The sequence below is a fragment of the Trachinotus anak genome, unplaced genomic scaffold (assembly GCF_046630095.1).
Source record: "Trachinotus anak isolate AG129_WGS33_773 ecotype Australia unplaced genomic scaffold, CSIRO_AGI_Tana_v1 ptg000021l, whole genome shotgun sequence".
Classification (NCBI taxonomy): domain Eukaryota; kingdom Metazoa; phylum Chordata; class Actinopteri; order Carangiformes; family Carangidae; genus Trachinotus; species Trachinotus anak.
The window spans coordinates 22,956,814-22,974,838 of NW_027273872.1; the positions used below are offsets into that span (position 1 = coordinate 22,956,814).

General features: G+C 39.3%; 1 protein-coding gene across 4 annotated transcripts in view; it reads right to left on the bottom strand.

Moving 5' to 3' along the window:
* LOC139605901 (mitogen-activated protein kinase kinase kinase kinase 4) overlaps positions 1 to 18,025 on the bottom strand; it is a 68,129-nt gene that overhangs the window by 6,411 nt on the left and 43,693 nt on the right. For 3 of the 4 annotated variants that reach the window (XM_071457775.1, XM_071457773.1, XM_071457776.1), the window contains 14 exons: positions 17,754 to 17,824; positions 16,059 to 16,138; positions 13,121 to 13,209; positions 12,637 to 12,731; positions 11,526 to 11,610; positions 11,062 to 11,238; positions 10,244 to 10,352; positions 9,618 to 9,773; positions 9,342 to 9,485; positions 8,575 to 8,709; positions 8,326 to 8,426; positions 7,102 to 7,251; positions 506 to 665; positions 14 to 153 (listed from right to left, as the gene is read on the bottom strand). In XM_071457775.1, the coding sequence (XP_071313876.1) occupies positions 14 to 153; positions 506 to 665; positions 7,102 to 7,251; positions 8,326 to 8,426; positions 8,575 to 8,709; positions 9,342 to 9,485; positions 9,618 to 9,773; positions 10,244 to 10,352; positions 11,062 to 11,238; positions 11,526 to 11,610; positions 12,637 to 12,731; positions 13,121 to 13,209; positions 16,059 to 16,138; positions 17,754 to 17,824 (1,692 nt within the window). The remainder of the gene's footprint in view (positions 1 to 13; positions 154 to 505; positions 666 to 7,101; positions 7,252 to 8,325; positions 8,427 to 8,574; positions 8,710 to 9,341; positions 9,486 to 9,617; positions 9,774 to 10,243; positions 10,353 to 11,061; positions 11,239 to 11,525; positions 11,611 to 12,636; positions 12,732 to 13,120; positions 13,210 to 16,058; positions 16,139 to 17,753; positions 17,825 to 18,025) is intronic. The other variant, XM_071457774.1, reaches the window with a different exon arrangement.

The window sequence follows — 18,025 nt, forward strand, 5'->3', positions numbered from 1 at the left end:
TAGATGGTCCTACCTTGTCATTCCTTTCACAAAGAAACTTGAGTTTTTGGGCCTTTTTGTGCATGAAAACTCCCTCCAGGTTTCCTGTGTTGGCAGACCTCAGTTCAATGGCCTTTTCTCCCCAACCCATCACCTGGTTAGACTGAAGGTAGGCTGGAGAGAGAGAAAGTGGGGGGGGGGGGGACAAATGAAGATACCTATAACCTGTAGAAAATAAATGTGTGTGTGTAAATATGTATATTTTCTACATACAGTCCTTAAGCTAGAATAATGACCCATCTACTGGACACAACACACACACACACACACACACACACACAAACACACACACAGAACCTCTACCATTTTATTTTTAGCCCACCATCTCCCAAATCTGTCTCCATAGAGTCTGGTTCAGGGTAGGTTCTCAGTGCTCAGGACAGCTAGAATCAGTTCATCAGACTGACTTCATGCCTGTGTACCAATATGTGCGGTTCTTGTGTCTGTGTGTATGGATAAAACCTACCGACTGATGCAGGCATCTCCCCCCACTGCAGCACTGTATCCTTGGTGATGCGGCCGTAGGTGTCAATGTAGACGCCCTCGTCTTCGTAGCAAACCAGAACCTCTGTTCCAGCGCTGTTTGGCAAAATGATGATGGCATGGGGACGGATGGAGCCCTGGATCTGTGAAACAAACACAGGGTTTATAAGATAAACAACAAACATGAATGTATTGCTAATTGAAACAGTTCAATGTGTTTCGATGTTTTGAGTTGAGAGTTGACAGAACAGTTGTCAGTCTTTTATAGTATTCAGATATTATCTGATGATGACTTACAGTTGTAGAACCAAAGAACAAGGTAAAACACCATTACAACCAACCAAAGGGAAGACAGTTGAAAGTATAGAGAAGTGTCAGGAAAAGAGACACAAAAAGAGGTTTGACAGGGGAATTCTCAGAATGGAAAGATGTGATACTTCTTTCAAAGATGAGACTTTATCATAAAACTGAACATCCCTGACTTAAGCGTGAAGGTCATTTCATTATAAATTCCAGTGCTATGTGTGGAAGATGTGACCAAATTACGAAAACAATCAAATACTAAAGCCCTAAATTATTATTAGGAAAAACTTTCAGTTCAACAAATCAAAGATTTTATCCTCCAGCCACTATCTAAGGTTTAACTGTACAATTTTAAACTTTCTCTAACCAGTTCAGAGGCGTTTATCTAACCAGTTCAGAGACGTTAATCTACCAGTTCAGAGATGTTAATCTAACCGGTTAAAGTCATTAAAGTGCTAGTGCAAAAACATTTATCTGAAGAGTTCAGAGACATTTCTTATTTCTCAGAAATGTTTATCTAACATGAAACCTGGTCAGCAACATTTAAAAAAAAATGAAGAAAACTTGGCAGCAATCAGCAATTACTTGGCAGAAATCTAGTTCATTGATTTCTTTCTAAGAAGAAAATTCTTTAACAAGAAGAGAGACATAAGCATCTGATTAAAAACCGGCAACATGTTTCTGCCAGAAAAAACCTACCAAGAATTAAGCTCTGCAGCAGCTCACAGCCTAACCCACAGGGGAATCCCTTCAACAACAAAGCCTCCTCTACATAAAAAGATGTTAACAGTCTGGCAGTATTCTGAGCTGTATCACACTCAGTGGGTTAATATAGTTTTACGTGAGCGTTTCATACATTACCAGAGTGTGAGCCACCACAATCCTGAGCATCAGAACAGGCATCCACAGACGCAACGCAATCTTAATCCTCTGCCTCGGAATCAGCATCGTTACATAGTTTGCAGGCAACAATGGGAGATGCTTGTGTGTGTGTGTGTGTGTGTGCGCGTGTGTGAGTGTGAGTGTGTTTCTTTAAGTGGGTGAGCAGTGCATTGTGTATGTGGAAGTGAGTGTATGTGGGTTAGGCTTGCGTTTGTGAAGAAGTGAACTACTTTTGACAGTGATGAGGAAATAGAAATGAGTGTTTGAGTGTGTGTGAATGTGTTTTACTGTTGATGCCAGTGGGTGTGTGTGTGGGAAGATGTGCAGGTAAGAAGAGAAGGTGTGTGTGTGTGTAAATGAGTGTGCTACGAAGAAAGCAGTGTGAAGAGCGCTAAAAGAAAGTGAACTATGAGCATGTTGAAGTATTAGTAAGTGGGTTAGAAAGTGCGCCGTAGCTGACAGTGTGTGTGTGTGTGCGTGTGTGTGCTTGGAAGAGAGAGTGTTGGAAGAGAGAGTGTTAAAAGAGAGAGTGTGAGAGTGTCGAATGTAAATGTAGAGAGAAAAGGAAAAAAGCAGAAAGGCTGGAGAGCTGAAATGATATCGCAGCAGCAGCAGCAGTAGCAGTAGCAGTATAAGGCACCGGTGTAGTAGGCAGCTGTGTGCAGACTCGCTTAATATACCAGAGGACGAGAGAGGGAAAAAAACTCAAGAAGAGCAAGAACAGGTCAGGACACACACTCGTACACACACACACAGTTAATGATTGTGGGACGGGAGGGGTGTATTTTTAGAGCTTATTTCTCTCTTCGTACGTCTGACTCTCTCCCTCTCTTGCTCCAATGTCCCCTTTGCTTATTGAAAGTAGCACACATTAGACGTAGCTGGGACAGTGTGTGTGTGTGTTTGTGTGTGTGTATTTGCATGTGTGAGTGAATGAGTGAAAGAAAGGTATAAGAATGTGAATAAGACTAGAATTGCCACCTCGGGTTGTACACCTCCACTAAGCAGCCAAGTAAAGCAGGAAACATGGTCATAATCTCCCCTTCCTGCGTTACAGTGTTAATAATGTCCAAAAGTGTTTTTGCAGAATTATGATGTCACAATGAAGTTTGACCTTTTGGATATAAAATGTCATCACTTCATCATTCTATCCTATTAGTCATTTGAGTTAAATTGTGTTATAATTAGCATATTAATTCTTGAGTTCTGGCCAAATCAAGTTAAAGTTTGTGCCAAATCTGAAGAAATCCCCACAAGGTGGTCTTGAGAAATCACATTAAAAATGTGTTTTGTGAGGTCACAATGACCTTGACCTTTGACCACCAAAATGTAATCAGTTCCTTGAGTCCAAATGGACATTTGTGCCAAATCTGAAAGGATTCCCTTGTGGAGTTCCCAAGATATTGCATTCAGACTGCTGAAAACGCGTTTTGTGAGGTCAAGTGAACGTTTGAACCAAATTAGAAGAAACTGTGTTTACAAGAATAGGACAGACGGACGTACAACCTGAAAACTCTAGATAGAGCCTATGCACAGAGAAAAAAGAGTGTTAGCTAGAGAGACAGGAAACAAGTGAAGATGAAATTTCCTTTATCCAAGTTCATGTTACAAAGTATTTCAACGTCTCAAGTGTAAAACAATTACTGTCGGAGCTGCAGGCATATTAACGTGTTGTCAGCTGACTAAATCACACATTAACTGCAATTCGTTCTTAAATATTTATCACATGCTTTTCATGTCTACAGATTTCATTGCTCCCTTCCCCCAACTTCACATCTAGCAACTACTGAGTCACAAAAGTTTATCTGTTTGATAAAATCCTCATGATTTTCCCTATGTTTGACACTATTACGGTAATCATTATTTCTGCAATAGTAATTCAATATATTTATATTTTGTATCCATCTCTACATAGCAGTAGTAGTATAGTAGTTTTCACTGTTAGTCGTGGAGTCCAGCATTACCCAGAACAATCTGAAGCGGTTTCTCATGCATGTCTGCTGTGATTCACAGCAGACAATGCATGTATGTAATCCAGCATTACTGTTTGTAATATACATCTCCTACAACCATATGAGAGCTAACCAATGCTAACCAAACATTCCTCCACATTAAAAGTACAACACAGTGTGGCCTTTACTGTGAAACGGTCATGTGAAACCCAAGTATTTGTCAGTTTTGAGAGTGGGTGTGTTTTAAATATTGTAGGGAGTAATGAACAGTCAGAGCTGCAGGTGACAGGCTGCTAGGTAAACATGACTGTGTCCTGCTGTTGTGAGGAAAACAGCTTGCACCATGTGCAGCATGAAATCAGATTGCAGTTGCTCATGGCATGATGGTGAAGGGCAGATTACTGACCGGCGTCTTTATTAAAACAACACAAGTTTGTTTGGCTGCACTGTAAACTGATACACCAGTTGACCCTGATTGTATTTCTAACAAAGTGCAGGCTGGAAGAAGAATTCTGCAGCATTACACTACACCACCAGCAACCATCAAATCAACAAGGTTTCAAATCTTAAGGAATATAACTTTAAACTATGAGACCAAGACATAAAAAGAGACATCGGGTTGACTTGATGAGTAGAGCACACCTGAACTGAGAAACAGTGGATCACCACATGTTTAACATTTCTCAACATTTCTCCAGCCACCCGCTCAGCACCATATGTATGCACACCTTTAAAGCTCACAGTTCACAGTTGGTATATGAACCATCAAGACAAATAACTAAAGACTTTACTGTAGAAACGCTGGTTATACTCTTCACATAAGAAAAGCAAAAATGTTTCAAATCTGAAGTGTAATTATCCTGAGCCTCAAGCTTCTCCAGTTCTTGTTAAAAACATATTTAACAGGCTGTGTCAGAATCTGAATGTGAATATGACTCACCAGAGGCTACAGTGAGTTTTACATGCCCACATACAGCAGAGGAGAGAAAACAAAATGACCAGCTCCATCTCTAATTGTACCGGCAGTGGGCGATTTGTTCACATTCAAAGACACAGATTCATTTGCACAGACCTTTTTAGAGATGGAAAAAGTTTAAGTTTACAGATGTCCATAAGCCATTATAACTCAGGGAAACTCACAAATATTACCACCCACACTGAGCTCTGGATTTACATGCTATATTTAGGACAAAACAGAAGTATAAAGACATAAACACTCAGTACCGGAACATCCTGATATACTTATAGAAAGATATTTGGCAGCTCTTGTATTAAGCCCACTGAGACTTAGCGTATGTCTCAGTTGTAATGTCCACATCCCCAAGTTGGTAAATACTTGCAGTCTCCAATCCCAAACTGAGACAACCTCATGTATCACTGTTACATCATGAGGGTTATTTCCTCAGACTCAGAGGATATAAACAACTATCTAAAATCTGTGGACTGCTCCTTAACTATTGCCCACATGTACATCCAATCCATAGAAACCAACAAGCAAGTAAATGTTTCACTATAATATAAATCAAATGACTGGTCTATAACCATCAAGAACACCTATTAAAGATCTGAACGTCCACAAAAATGTCTTCTGACCCAGGGTCCACTAGATCAATTTCTACAGTTTTAACTGAAAATTCAAACCTTATGAGGGCTAATAGAGACCATGTCTGAACAGATATGTGAACATGAGTCACAACATTCTGCTGTCAGCTCTACCTGCCCACGGACTGAACAGAGAGAGATGAGGGGAGAGAGGGGGATAGAGTTTGGTAAATGTATAAAAAGAGAAGATGAAAATGAGGAGAAAATGAGCAAATGAACAATGCCACATTGGATGACAGAGTGGGAGGAGGAAAATGAAGAGATGGATGAAAGGGGAAAAGAAAAGTGTTTGACAGCTATAGACTGAGTGGGAGGAGAGAGGAGGGAAATGGAAAGAGGAAAACTCGAGAAATAAAGGAGAGCAATGACTGACATCTGTAGACTGTGAGTGGGAGGAGGAGGAGGAGGAGAGCATCCTGAGAGACTGAGAGGAGAGAGGTGAGATGGATGAATATAGAGATAACAGCTGATGGACAGAAAAAAATGTATAGCAAAAAAAAGATACACTGCCTAGATTGATTTTTCATATGCAGTTGCTACAAAATGTATCCAGCCCCAGTGATCTTAGAGATTAAAATACTTCATTTACTGTGATAAAATAATTTTAAAAATTCTTATTTTTATTCATATTGGTCTGTGAGGGACAATGTTCAGTGACACATGAGATGTGAGGAGCACTTGCATGGAGGGACATCAACTTGTGGATGAATTATGCAGTTTCCACAAAGTGTCTTTCTTAATTACTGACTAAAACTTTCTTCAAGGCAATTTACAAAAATCTGTTTTTCAAGACAGACAAACAGGCAAATTCTTGTGATTTACCAAAATAGTTTTACTAGCTACAGTCTTTCACTAGAAGAGTTTTGGTAACTTCAATATTATGCAGAATTTTACCTTGCTGGAAATCCTCCATGTCTCTTAGATGCCTGGTTAAGACTGACAGGGATGGTAAAAACTAGACTGACCACGATTACCGGCATCACGTTAATAGATGAGGTAACAAAAGTTACACTGTTATTATAGTTTAACTATAAATTATATTTTAGACAGCATGTGACTGTATGTGACTCTCCAGTGCTGGCACAAATAGATCTGGCTATGTGAGACGATAAATTGACTAAGACTATGTGTTTTGAAATAGGATTTTTAAAATGTCAGTGATTTATAAATGTAATCAAAACGTTGTCAGCTGATGGTGATCCTGGTCTTCCTCCAACGTCTGTCACATTCCTGTCTGGTCAGATGAACTTCAGTAGACTCCATCTCTAAGCTAATGTTAGCAAGAGTGGCAAGACACTCGTGAGTGAGCATGACTGTCACACTGTTTGGATTTTCCTGGAAAACTTTACATAGAAATCAGTCTGAAGGCTGTTAAAGGCAACAGAGGAAGCCTCATTTTTTAAGTTACATTACAATCAGTTCACTTACTGACAATAAAAAGTGGTTATATGTAAATTGCTTCAAATTCTTACATATGCAACCTTTAAGTAGGAGAAAATCTAAATTTTCCTTTAAGTTTCATCAGTCACTTAATCAAAATGGCAAATTAAATTATTATTTTGATGACTTACAAACCCTCCCTACCAGTAAAAATTTACTTTAACTCTTTAACTTTTGCTGTTGTGATAATATAATAAATAATTATCAATCTTTTTTTTTTTTTTTTTGGATCTTGTTCCATTTTTTTTTCTCTTGTTATTGTTTATCCTGGGTTATATCTACAGATCAGGAAAATAACAGAGGAAGGAGGATTTCTTTTCTTTGAAGAATTGCTCTCTATCGTTTAATTAAATTATGTTACAAAAACTATATATATTATGTATATTAAGGAGGCTCTTACATGTGTAGGCAGGTAGAGGTCGTATGGTGTTCCAGAGTCAACATCAATGGCGTGGAAACCATACAAGGAGCCGTAGATGACCTTTAACCTTTGACCTTCCTCCACTGTCAGATCAACAGACAGCGGTTTTTGAGGCAGGGACCTAAATGACTGGATAGACATACACACACAAACAAACACATGTCAGAAGTTAGAGGTCTGAACACCTCAAGTGACATTTTAATCGTTACTTGTATCGATACATTTTGAAAATAAACTGTGATACTAACAATCTAACTAGAACGGCTCCATTAATCATTAATCAGCAATGACTTTGACAGTTTGAAGAGCAGCTGCATAAAAATAGGCATCCTAAGATAGTCCTGCTATTACCTCAGAACAAGATAGTCAAGTGTATTTTTGGCCTTTTCTGAGGAGAGAGGGTTAAACTACGTAGTGTGGAGAAAAAAAAATTAGCTCAGGCCACCAAGGACATAAAGAAATGGGACACTGCTCTGCTGAGAATCTGTTTGTATGACTCTCATAACCTGGATGTGTCATGTCTCTGTGTACGTGCAAGTATGTGCTTGTGGAAGTGACCCTATTAGATTTTTCTGTCCATTATCACTCTGTCCTAGATATGATGTAGAAAGGACAGACGGGAGACGTAGGACGGCACTGTTAACCTGTTAGTGGTGGATTAACCACTTCAGAGATAATAATCAAGGATGTAATTGAAGACATTAAGCTGCTAGCTGAGCGGGTTGAGTTCTGTATTTAACACCATGTGCTTCAGAATCATTTTCATCATTCTGACTGTTTTACTCATGACTGTTAGACTTGGCTTTCATAAGTGTAAACTTTACATTACTCAGTTCATGGCTATAATTTGGCATGCTAAACACAGTATGTTAGCTTGCTTACATGACCACAATTCACGGCTCATATACAAGAAGTGTTGAACATGTGGATAGTTTGACCAGCTGGTGGCACTAGATCAAGAGCCATATGTCATTGAGATTTATTCTCTAAGAAGAAATGTTGAACTTTGATGACTGATGATTCTACTGTTCCTTGAAATATTTCACTGGTCATAATCTAGATTGTTATCTGTAGCACTGTGCTGCTTGTGTGGCTCACTGTATAATTTTTAGTATCTGTATGTGTTTTATATGATCTCTACACCAGGACAAAGAGCTCCATTCTGTCACAGTGATAACACACTTAGTACTAAATGTTACAAACCTTGAAGGCCATGAATTTGTGGTAGGGTTTAGGGGCCCAGGCGTACACTTCCACAGCGTTCTTCAAAGCAATCACCAAGAACTTTATCTTTTCATAACGCACTGAAAAACAAGGCAAACAGAGACACCTCAGCAAGTCTAAACCTGATAACACTCCTAGATCTCCAAAACATTACTTGTGGTTTCGGTTCTCTAGTCTGTAGCATTAAAAACTGTGCTCTTAAATAAGCACTCACTAGTTTGTACTTACCCACTTTATAGTGCACACAACCCTCCAGGTCACCTACTGAGGTCCAACCCTGTCTCTTCTCCACCTCTGGGTCATTATGGAGGATTTTGTTCCTTAACCAGGACAGGTAGTACAGGCGGAGTTTGTTCTTTTTACCTACAGACAGATGGAGATGGATGGAGGAATGGAGGGATGAATGAAGAGGAACACTGTTTATACAATATTCATTTCTGGGAAGTAATTATGTAAAGATGGACAGAGAGATTTGTGCTAAATTAACTGAGAAAATACATGATCCATTAATTTGTACTGATCCAGGAAAGATTAGACTTTCATTAGCAAAGCTTCACACCAATGCAGCTACACAGTGGGGTGGTAGGGGCTGTTGAAACCTCTGCACAAGAGCAAAGATTGGTAAAAAGATTTGTGATTTTAAATAACAAATTATTTATTGGATTTCACTAAAATTATTCATATTATAGTTTGACATATTTGGGCTATCTTTTAGCACTAGCAATTTTTGTAAATACTAGTTATTATGAGAATCTATGTCAAATAAGAAGACAGAAAAGCATATGGAAAAATCCAACTTCTTTTGGCCAAAAAAAACCAAAACATGATCTTCACATACATATACCACAAACATATATTATTAAATATTATGAGATATGCTAGTTGCAACTTGGCTTCTCTGTTTCTGTCTGCTCCACTGTGTATGTACGGACACCTATGAGGGCTCAGTATCTGATTTATCGGTGCATGTACACATCAACCTAGATAACATTTACCTGATATAGTGATGAGTACATTGAGTCCCTCCAGCACATCCATCTGCTGAAACCTTCGTCTGCTGATGAGAGAGTAGACTTTCCCCTGACCGCTTCGGTCCAGCAGCCACAGGCCGTTCTCTGTCCCGACCAACAGATTCACACCTGCAGAGCAAAACTGAGTCAAACCTTACAGCCACAAACAACAAGCTGTGCCAGGCATGCCAGCAGCAATGGATGTAAGAACACCAGTCATTTATATTTCAAAGTACAAACAAGCAATATTAAACTACAAACCCCATAGTCCAGCACAGAGAACCTCAGTGTTGAACTTCTTCTTGTACTTGCGGATCTCTGGAGTGTCGCTCTGTGGTCGAATGTTGGTCGGGTTCACATTCACCACAGAGCCCTTCCTGTGGTTCTCTCTCTTGATTGGCTCACCCTTACTGCCTGCTACACAAGGACAAAAACACAACAAAATACTGACATCTCTCATGAAGTGATGACATGAAACACAGATAAATACCACTTGGAATACAGGGAGTGTCCAATAAACCCCACCTTCAAGACTGTGTTAACTCAGTATGCTAAAAATTTATTTTTATTTGTGTATTTTTACTTGTAATTTTTTATTTCATTTTACCTGCCCAGAGACTACGGATGTAAATTAGCATTTTTGTTTCAATCTGGCATGTTTACATTGTGTATTTTATACTGATGTTCATCAACATGCAATTACACTATTAAATAAACAAACACACAATAAAAAATGATAAATAATTCACTGTTTATTCATTTATTGGATATGAAAAAATGTCTTTGTTTACTCACAGAAGAATATGTAAGTATGAATGCAGAGTTGTATGTTAGTGTGTGTGAGTATATGTGCAGCATACTGTGCATGTGTGTTTAACTGAACTCACTAGGGCTCTGTGGTGGCGATGATATGGGGATCAATCTTGGATCAATGAAGGACAGAAAAGAGGAAGTGGAAGATGTGGAGATGTTTTTACCAGTAGGACTGCTGACACCCTGATGAGTACAACAACAACACACATTTATTCCACACAACTTTTTGATTGGATTTTTGCTTTTCATACGAAAAAAAAAAAAAGAAGAAAATATTATACATGGCTTTATAAACCACTAACACCTCTCAGATTCTCTGACTGTATTTCACTAAAAAAACAATTACAACAAATGCATTACTGGGAAACACATGGCTGCCTATGTAAGCACGTAAGTGAATATTGATAATTCTTCAGTTACACTGAGACACATCATTACTGATAACAGTGAATCTAACCTTTGCCACCACTTCCCTCTAGTGGAAAAATGTATTTAGTGCAACTGGTCAGAATTATTTCCTCAAACATGGAAAACAACCTTGGCAGTGGACAATGTTGAGTTTTCTCTAATTTATTTAAGTTTTTCAGCCCGTTATCATCAAAATGATTGCCTGGATAAGGTTAAGAAAAATTTCTAAAACATATTGATTTGAGTTAATAAAATCTTTGAACATGTGTCAATAACAGAATCAATAACTTTTTACAATGAACTTTTGGCAGTAGATGTGTTGATTAAATAACATTATTTCTGATCACACACTCTGAAGTACTATGAACTGAATGATAACCAGGAGGAATGAAGCATGAGATAAATCACAAAAAAATCAATATGCTGTGTGTGTGTGTGTGTGTATGGCAGTCTCTCTACTTGACTGACTGTACATTATTCTTACCACACTCTCATGTAGGTCCTGATGTGTGGGGCATCGAGGGGCCGTGGGCGACTGCGAGTAGCTGAGTTCACGCATTTGCTGCTGTTGGCCCAGTGCATTATGGGTAGGACTGGACGAAGAGGTTTTCTGCAGAAGGTCTGGCAGCAGGTAGGTATCGTCTGAGCCCATCCGAGAAATCTGTACAACCCAAGAACACACACAGAAAGTAGTGAGTCTGGGTGCTGGAGCAGCCAAACAACCTCAACAGGAACTTGAAGCTGCAGAAATTCAAGCCACAACCTCTTACTCTACATGTTTCTGTCTTCAATAGTTCAAAGGTTCCTGAAGGAGTTACTATATAGACTATAAATAATTCATAAGCAACATCAGTCATATTCATCTATGTAGTGTAGACACAATGGACACTGCAGCCTCTAACTGAAACTGTGTGTGTGTGTGTGTGTGCATTTGTGTGTGCAGGGTACCTGGTTAAGATTGTGGTGAGGCTGTAGGACGATGCCATCAGGTATTCCTCGGAAGTATTTCCCTTTTCCATTGGACATGTCAGACCTTGAAGCACACAGGTCGAGACAGGTGCATTTTTTAGAAAAGAGTCTGACTTTAGGTTTTGCAAAGTACCAGTTCAAAATTAGATCATTTCATCCTCAGGATCAATGGCAATGAAACCAAGGCAGATTAACTTCCTAGAAAAAAATAATTGATGCCAAAAATAATAAACACTGTCACAGAAATGCAGTGTATCATAGTAATAAAACTGTGCACTTCACTCCACATTTGCAGGAATGTAAAACAATAACCAATAACAGATTTTACTATTCCAACCTTGATTTTCAAGGTTAGAATAGGCCCAATAAATATAAAATAGATCCAGGAGATTTTAACATGTGCAGTATTTTGAAACTGTTAAACTTTTGTGGATTCAACTTAAGGTTCGTGATCAATTGGGCTGAACAATTCATGGAAATATGGCCAAGTGCAATATTCAAGGAGCTGCAATTTTTTGATGAAAAGGTCAAATGTGTCACAACAGCCAATAAATGAAGCATTGTTTTGCTACAGAGATGCACTGGCCTACAAATTAATACTCTTCAGATGTGAGGGAACAACCTGTTTGGTTGAGACCTCAGCATTGTTTTATTTTATTTTTCCAGTGAAAATGAAATTCAAAAATTCACCATTCCCACTGAAATCATGACTCAAATTTAAATCACAATATCTGTCAAAGTAATCTCAGTATGATTTTTTTTGTGTTCAGCCCTAGTGGTCCGCAGAAACTTTTCCACATGTAGGCCTTCTCAGTAGATGCATCAGAATTCTAAGCAGGAACGGGAATTCTTCAGACTAATTCTTTTAAATATTGGTTTCACAATTACTATGTCACATCATCATCTTGCAACATATAATGTTTCACTTTAAAGAATTGCTCAGTTCCTTTGTCTGCTGGAGGACTGAAGTCCGTGTTTTTTCAGATTAAAAGGAAGATCAGGTGAAGTGTTTGGTGTTTTCTACATCAGGAAAGTTTTTAACGATACAATAAACACAATGCAAGTATTATACTGATGATGAAGATCTCACCTGTTCCTCTCTTCGTCATCACTGCTACCGAGCTCATCACTGGAGGAGGAGTATTCTGTGGCTTTGTTGAACCGGCTGAGACCAGATTTTACGCCCTGTAGGAACGATATGAGTAAATGAGGTGAATGAGAGGATCAAAGGAAAAGCAGAGGAGGAAGAAAATAAAAAATAGACTGTGCGCTTCTGAAAAAGAGGTGCTTACTGGAAACACAATGACTGTAGAAGGGCAAGTTTATTAGCATTTGTGTACACGTGTATTTTGTGATGGTCCTTTTGCTCATTGTTATTCAAGGTCAATGTGACTCTGACTGACTTTTCTGATAATGTCACTGTTGTGCCCGCACGGCTTCAAGATAAGATTTATTTCCTGTCCATGAACCGTTGAGAAGCTCTGATGACACGTGTCATAGTATACGCAGGTCTACTTGTGCACAATGTTTCACAGAACAGCAGAAAATTTAAAGGAAAATGACTCTTAATTTACCTGTGTTTGCCCGCTGTTTACGTTTTCTTGTGCGTTCCTGTACTGCTGCAGACGGTGCTGTAGAAGAGGACTCTCAAGCTTGAAGTAACCTATAACACACACATACACACACAGACTGACTTTAGTAGCAGCTATGCACTAAGAAATAGCAATAGGGAGATGTTAAGCAAAACACTGATCCCCTACCAGATTAAGATTTGTGGTGAGAGGCACAATTACCATTACCAAACAAGGCCATTATTAAAAATGGCAGCCTTTGCTGACCACTATAACAATCAACCGTATATACAGATGTTCCTTGTCTCTCGCTCTTCTGTCTTCTTGAGGAGCTATTTTGAAGTGGTGGCAGTCTGAATGCAGCCTAAAGCAAAGCTTATGTAGCTTTTAGACCCCATGGAGTTTACTAGCCAGGCTAACAGGTCTGTGGAGGGCTGCACTTCATGCTCCAGTATCCTGGATCCTGTTTGTTGACTTCAGCTCAGCATTTAATACAATTGTGCCAGAGCTCCTCCACACCATGCTCTCCCAGCTGACTGCCTGAGCCTCATGTTTGCATGTGACACAACCGTTGGTGTGATCCAGTATGGAGACGAGTCTGTATACAGACAGGAAGCAGCGTGACTAACATCCTGGAGTAGCTTCAAGAGCCTGGAGCTAAACACTCTCAAGACAGTAGAGGTGAAAATAGACTTCAGGACACAGATAATTCTCAGCGACTTTGTTGCTTAGAGCCACCCTCTCCAAATAACACATGATAATTTCATCCATTATTCATATGAATGGCGGCACAATTAATTGAAATATAATCAAACTGCAATATGGTCAAGTGCAATATCTAAATTACAGGAGCATTTTTTTTTAAAAAGGTAAAATGTGTCACAACAGTGTTGTGCATTGTTAAGTGTTGTGGTGCTACAGAGACAAAATCTACAAATCCTATTCTTCAGGTGTAAGGGAACATTCTTGTTCTGTACAAGCCCCAACAAAAATCACATCATTATCATTTTACTGTTTTTTTCAGTGAATATGAAATGCAGCTGAAATCGTGATTCATATCGTAACGCAGTGTCTGCCAAAATAACCGCTATATAAAAATATGGGTGAGAGCAGCTTCAGCGTTTTGACACATGGCCGCCACATTTATGGATCTGCTGGCCTAGTTAATATCATCTGTTGGTGCTGACATGCCGGCTTCAACAGTTTTGAGCACAAAAATCTGGCACAAAACAAGAAAAGAACCAACATCTTTGCAACACAAATCACATTGATTTTTGGAGGATACAGTATAAAATTTGACAAATATGGGGACCAGCAGTACTGCAGACAGACGTTACCAGTCCTAGAACAACACAGTTCAAAGAGAAAAGCAGCTTTTTCTCAGTGGCAGAAAGAGCAGATAAAAGAGTTTTTTTTACCACAGTAAAGCTGCATGAGTCTCAAGGAGAATCTCTGATCTGTGACACCAAACAAAGACGACTGAGGCCAGCAGCCGAGCAGCTGAGTGGGAGGCATCAAAAGTTGTTCCCTCTCAACTACACACAGAGGGCAACTTTGAAAACATATTCTCCCCCATCCTCCTCTCTTCTCTCAACCTGTCCCAGTGGGCACAGGAGCAATGTTCTTACTGACACACTCAGAGACCACGGAGACAAGAGCTGTGAAATCCCACTTCCTCTCTCCAGACACACAGGTAGAGAGGACGAGCTTTGAATGAGCTCCTCTGTGTTCTCGCTACTTTACAGTAAGTGTGAAGGTCATGGTGAGGTTGGTGTGTCTGTTTATGAGGATACTATGTAGGGCGTGGGGTCTATGTGTACTGGCTTGGTGTGTGTGTTTGGTGCGTGTGGGCTAAACCAGAAACCAGTGACTTAACGGTTGAGTTCACAACACGCACACACGACAACACACGACAGAAAATGAGGTGTGAGCTATACAAGATAATAACAGTCAAAAACCAAACAAAACAATTATGTAGCCAAATAATCATCACAAAAATAACTTTTACAGTGTTACTTTTGCATCTTGACTCTTTATCATAGAGAGGATGCTATGGCGGTCATTATTAGTGTATATTAAGAGTTAATTCTGATGTCAAGGCAATGCAGTTTCTCATTCTTGTCAGGTATGAACCCAGACAGAGGAATGAGTCTTTGTACAGTGGCCCTGACAGTGCAACTGAGGAAAACACATGCAAACAGAGAAAACAAAGAAATTCAGAAAACATCTTCATTAACACATGCACTGTGAAAAACTCACAACCAAATACACAAATGCGCTGCAAATACTCACAACACAAACAAATACACAAACACACAGCGAGTAGTGCTGACAACAACAGAAGTGTTTCCAGGGGACACTAAAAAGTGATGAACATGAATAGTATGCAGTTGTTGTTCACTGATTTGTGACTTTTTAAGTCAAACACATTGAACCACAAGTGTGCATGAATGTATTATGGGACATGTATTATAATACATCCTTGCAAGTGCATCCTAGTCACTTTTTTGTATCCCAGGGAAACACTTCTGTGTTTATGTGTTTGGTTGTGTTCTGAGTATTTGCTGCAGATTTGTGTTTGGTTGTCTATTGAGTATTTGCAGTGATTTTGTCTGTTTAGTTATGTTGTGTGTATTTGCAGCGCATGTGTTGTCAAAATGATGAAGATGTTTTCTGAATTTGTCTATTTGCATGTGTTTGCTTCAGTTGCAGTGTGTTGACCTCTCAGGGCCACTGTACTCTAGTGTAGCCAGCTCATTAAAACAAAGTGAGACTACGGTCATTTGCGAGACCACTATAAATGACAGAACTACCCACGTCATTTCTATGACTCTGTGAGTTGAACAACGTGTACTTGTTGGGGTTTGGGTTTACCGTTCACACAGCAGTTCAAACAACAGCATACGATGAAACATTGAAAGGTGCTGAGGGCTGCACAGACCTGGGTGGTTGCTGCTGGTAGAGGAGCATCCATGAGACACAGACCTTCCACTTTTATCTGCCAGGGACATTGGACTGCCACTAGATGGAGAGAGAGAGACACACACACACACACGCATACATACACACACACGCATACATACACACACACACACACACACACACACACATACACAGACACACACACACACAGACACACACAGTGAAACAAGTGGAGTGGTACAGTAAGGGAGGTAAATTGTGATCAACACTTCTATACGTTTTTATCTCGAGTATCCTTCACGCTGCCACTGTACAATGACCCAATTTCCTCACCATTAGTTTCATCTAATCAAAAGTAATCATCTAAGCTAAACTAATCTGATTAACCCATGACCAACTGTTCTCTAATGGTATATTCTGGTATGCTCAGCTGCAGTGTGATATAAACCCTCACAATAATTAAAGTTCACTCTGAATAACTGTGCTCACAGTATGGTTACAATACCAAAGATTACAAATACTGATGGTATTTGTAATCTTATATGGCATATGGCGTATATGGAATCTCTTGTTCCCAGTTTAAGCACAGACATGTGTTTTATATCTTAATGATGCTAAGCTATGTCTATATAATTGCAGCTTTAGGCTGCCAGCTGATGCTCAGTTTAAATATGCTTGTGAGTGCTCCAAAGTCAAGGAGCACATCGCTGTTGTAACACTGTTTTGTAGTTGAGTATATAAACATAGAGTGTGAGCCAATGGAAATCATGTGTTATTAGCAGAACAACTGGTAGAAGATGTGAAACTACAGGAGAGCAATGAGGTTTATTTGAATACACTGATGCACCAAGGCTCAACAATATTGTAAGTGAAACAAATTATTGTCTAACTCAGATAAAGACTGAATTAAACCTCATGTATTCACCTATTTTCATATTGTCCATTTACACAAAAACAGAGGAGAAACACAACATCTGGCTTTTTACTAAACTCTCCAGTATGTTCACCAGCTAGCTGTTAACTTTGACTATTTGTCATTTGGTGCTGCACAGGTAGTTCACAGTGGGTAAGAATGAACAATTAATCAAATATTATTGATATCGCAATATGGTCAAGTGCAATATCCAGATCGCAGGAGCTGCTAAGGGTTTGATAAAGGTAAAATGTGTCACAACAGACCATTGATGAAGCGCTGTGGTGCGACAGAGATACTCCAGCCTACAAATCACATTCTCCAGATGGAGGTGAACATGTTTGTTTGGTACAAGACCCAAAAAAGACCTTCTTTTTTTCCAGGGAAAATGAAATACAAAAATGACCGTTCCAACTGAAATTGTGACTCATATCACAATTGCAGTATCTGCCAAAATAATCAGCTGGAAACAAAACTGATGAGAGCAGTGACGACAACAGTTAAGTTGTGGTCCACAAAACTAAAACAATCAAAATATGCTAAAAATCTCCACAGGGCTGGAGGGAACTGCATAGTTGAGTGATAGTTCTATGGGTTTGATTCTGTAAGTGACACCTTTCATATTCTACAATTGAAAATATTGATTAGAGTAGCTTCAAGGAAAAAAGACCAAACTTTGTTCACAGCAACACTGAATCATAGCTAATGTACAGACAAAACCTAAAGCAACATTCATAAAAGCCACATGTCTCTGTGTATTGCTTGTGTGTGCAGTGTGAATGCAGTGTAGTAGTGCTGTACCTTGAGGCGGCCCTCTTGTGTCCCATCACCAGCTCTCTACAGTAAAACTTGGAGGTAGTGCGTTCTGGGACCTGGAGGGCAGAAGAACAATCGATTTATCAGACTCCATAAAAACTCGTGGTTAATGAATACACAAAGATGGCAGTCTCCTGGTGGTCCTCATTGCTTGTTTCACTTTCCATGGGTTTGAAAAGGCTCTTTACAAGAATTTCATGTCTAGCCCAGCAGGGTCTCAGCCAATTATAGGGAGTTTTCTGCAGTTATGAAACCTT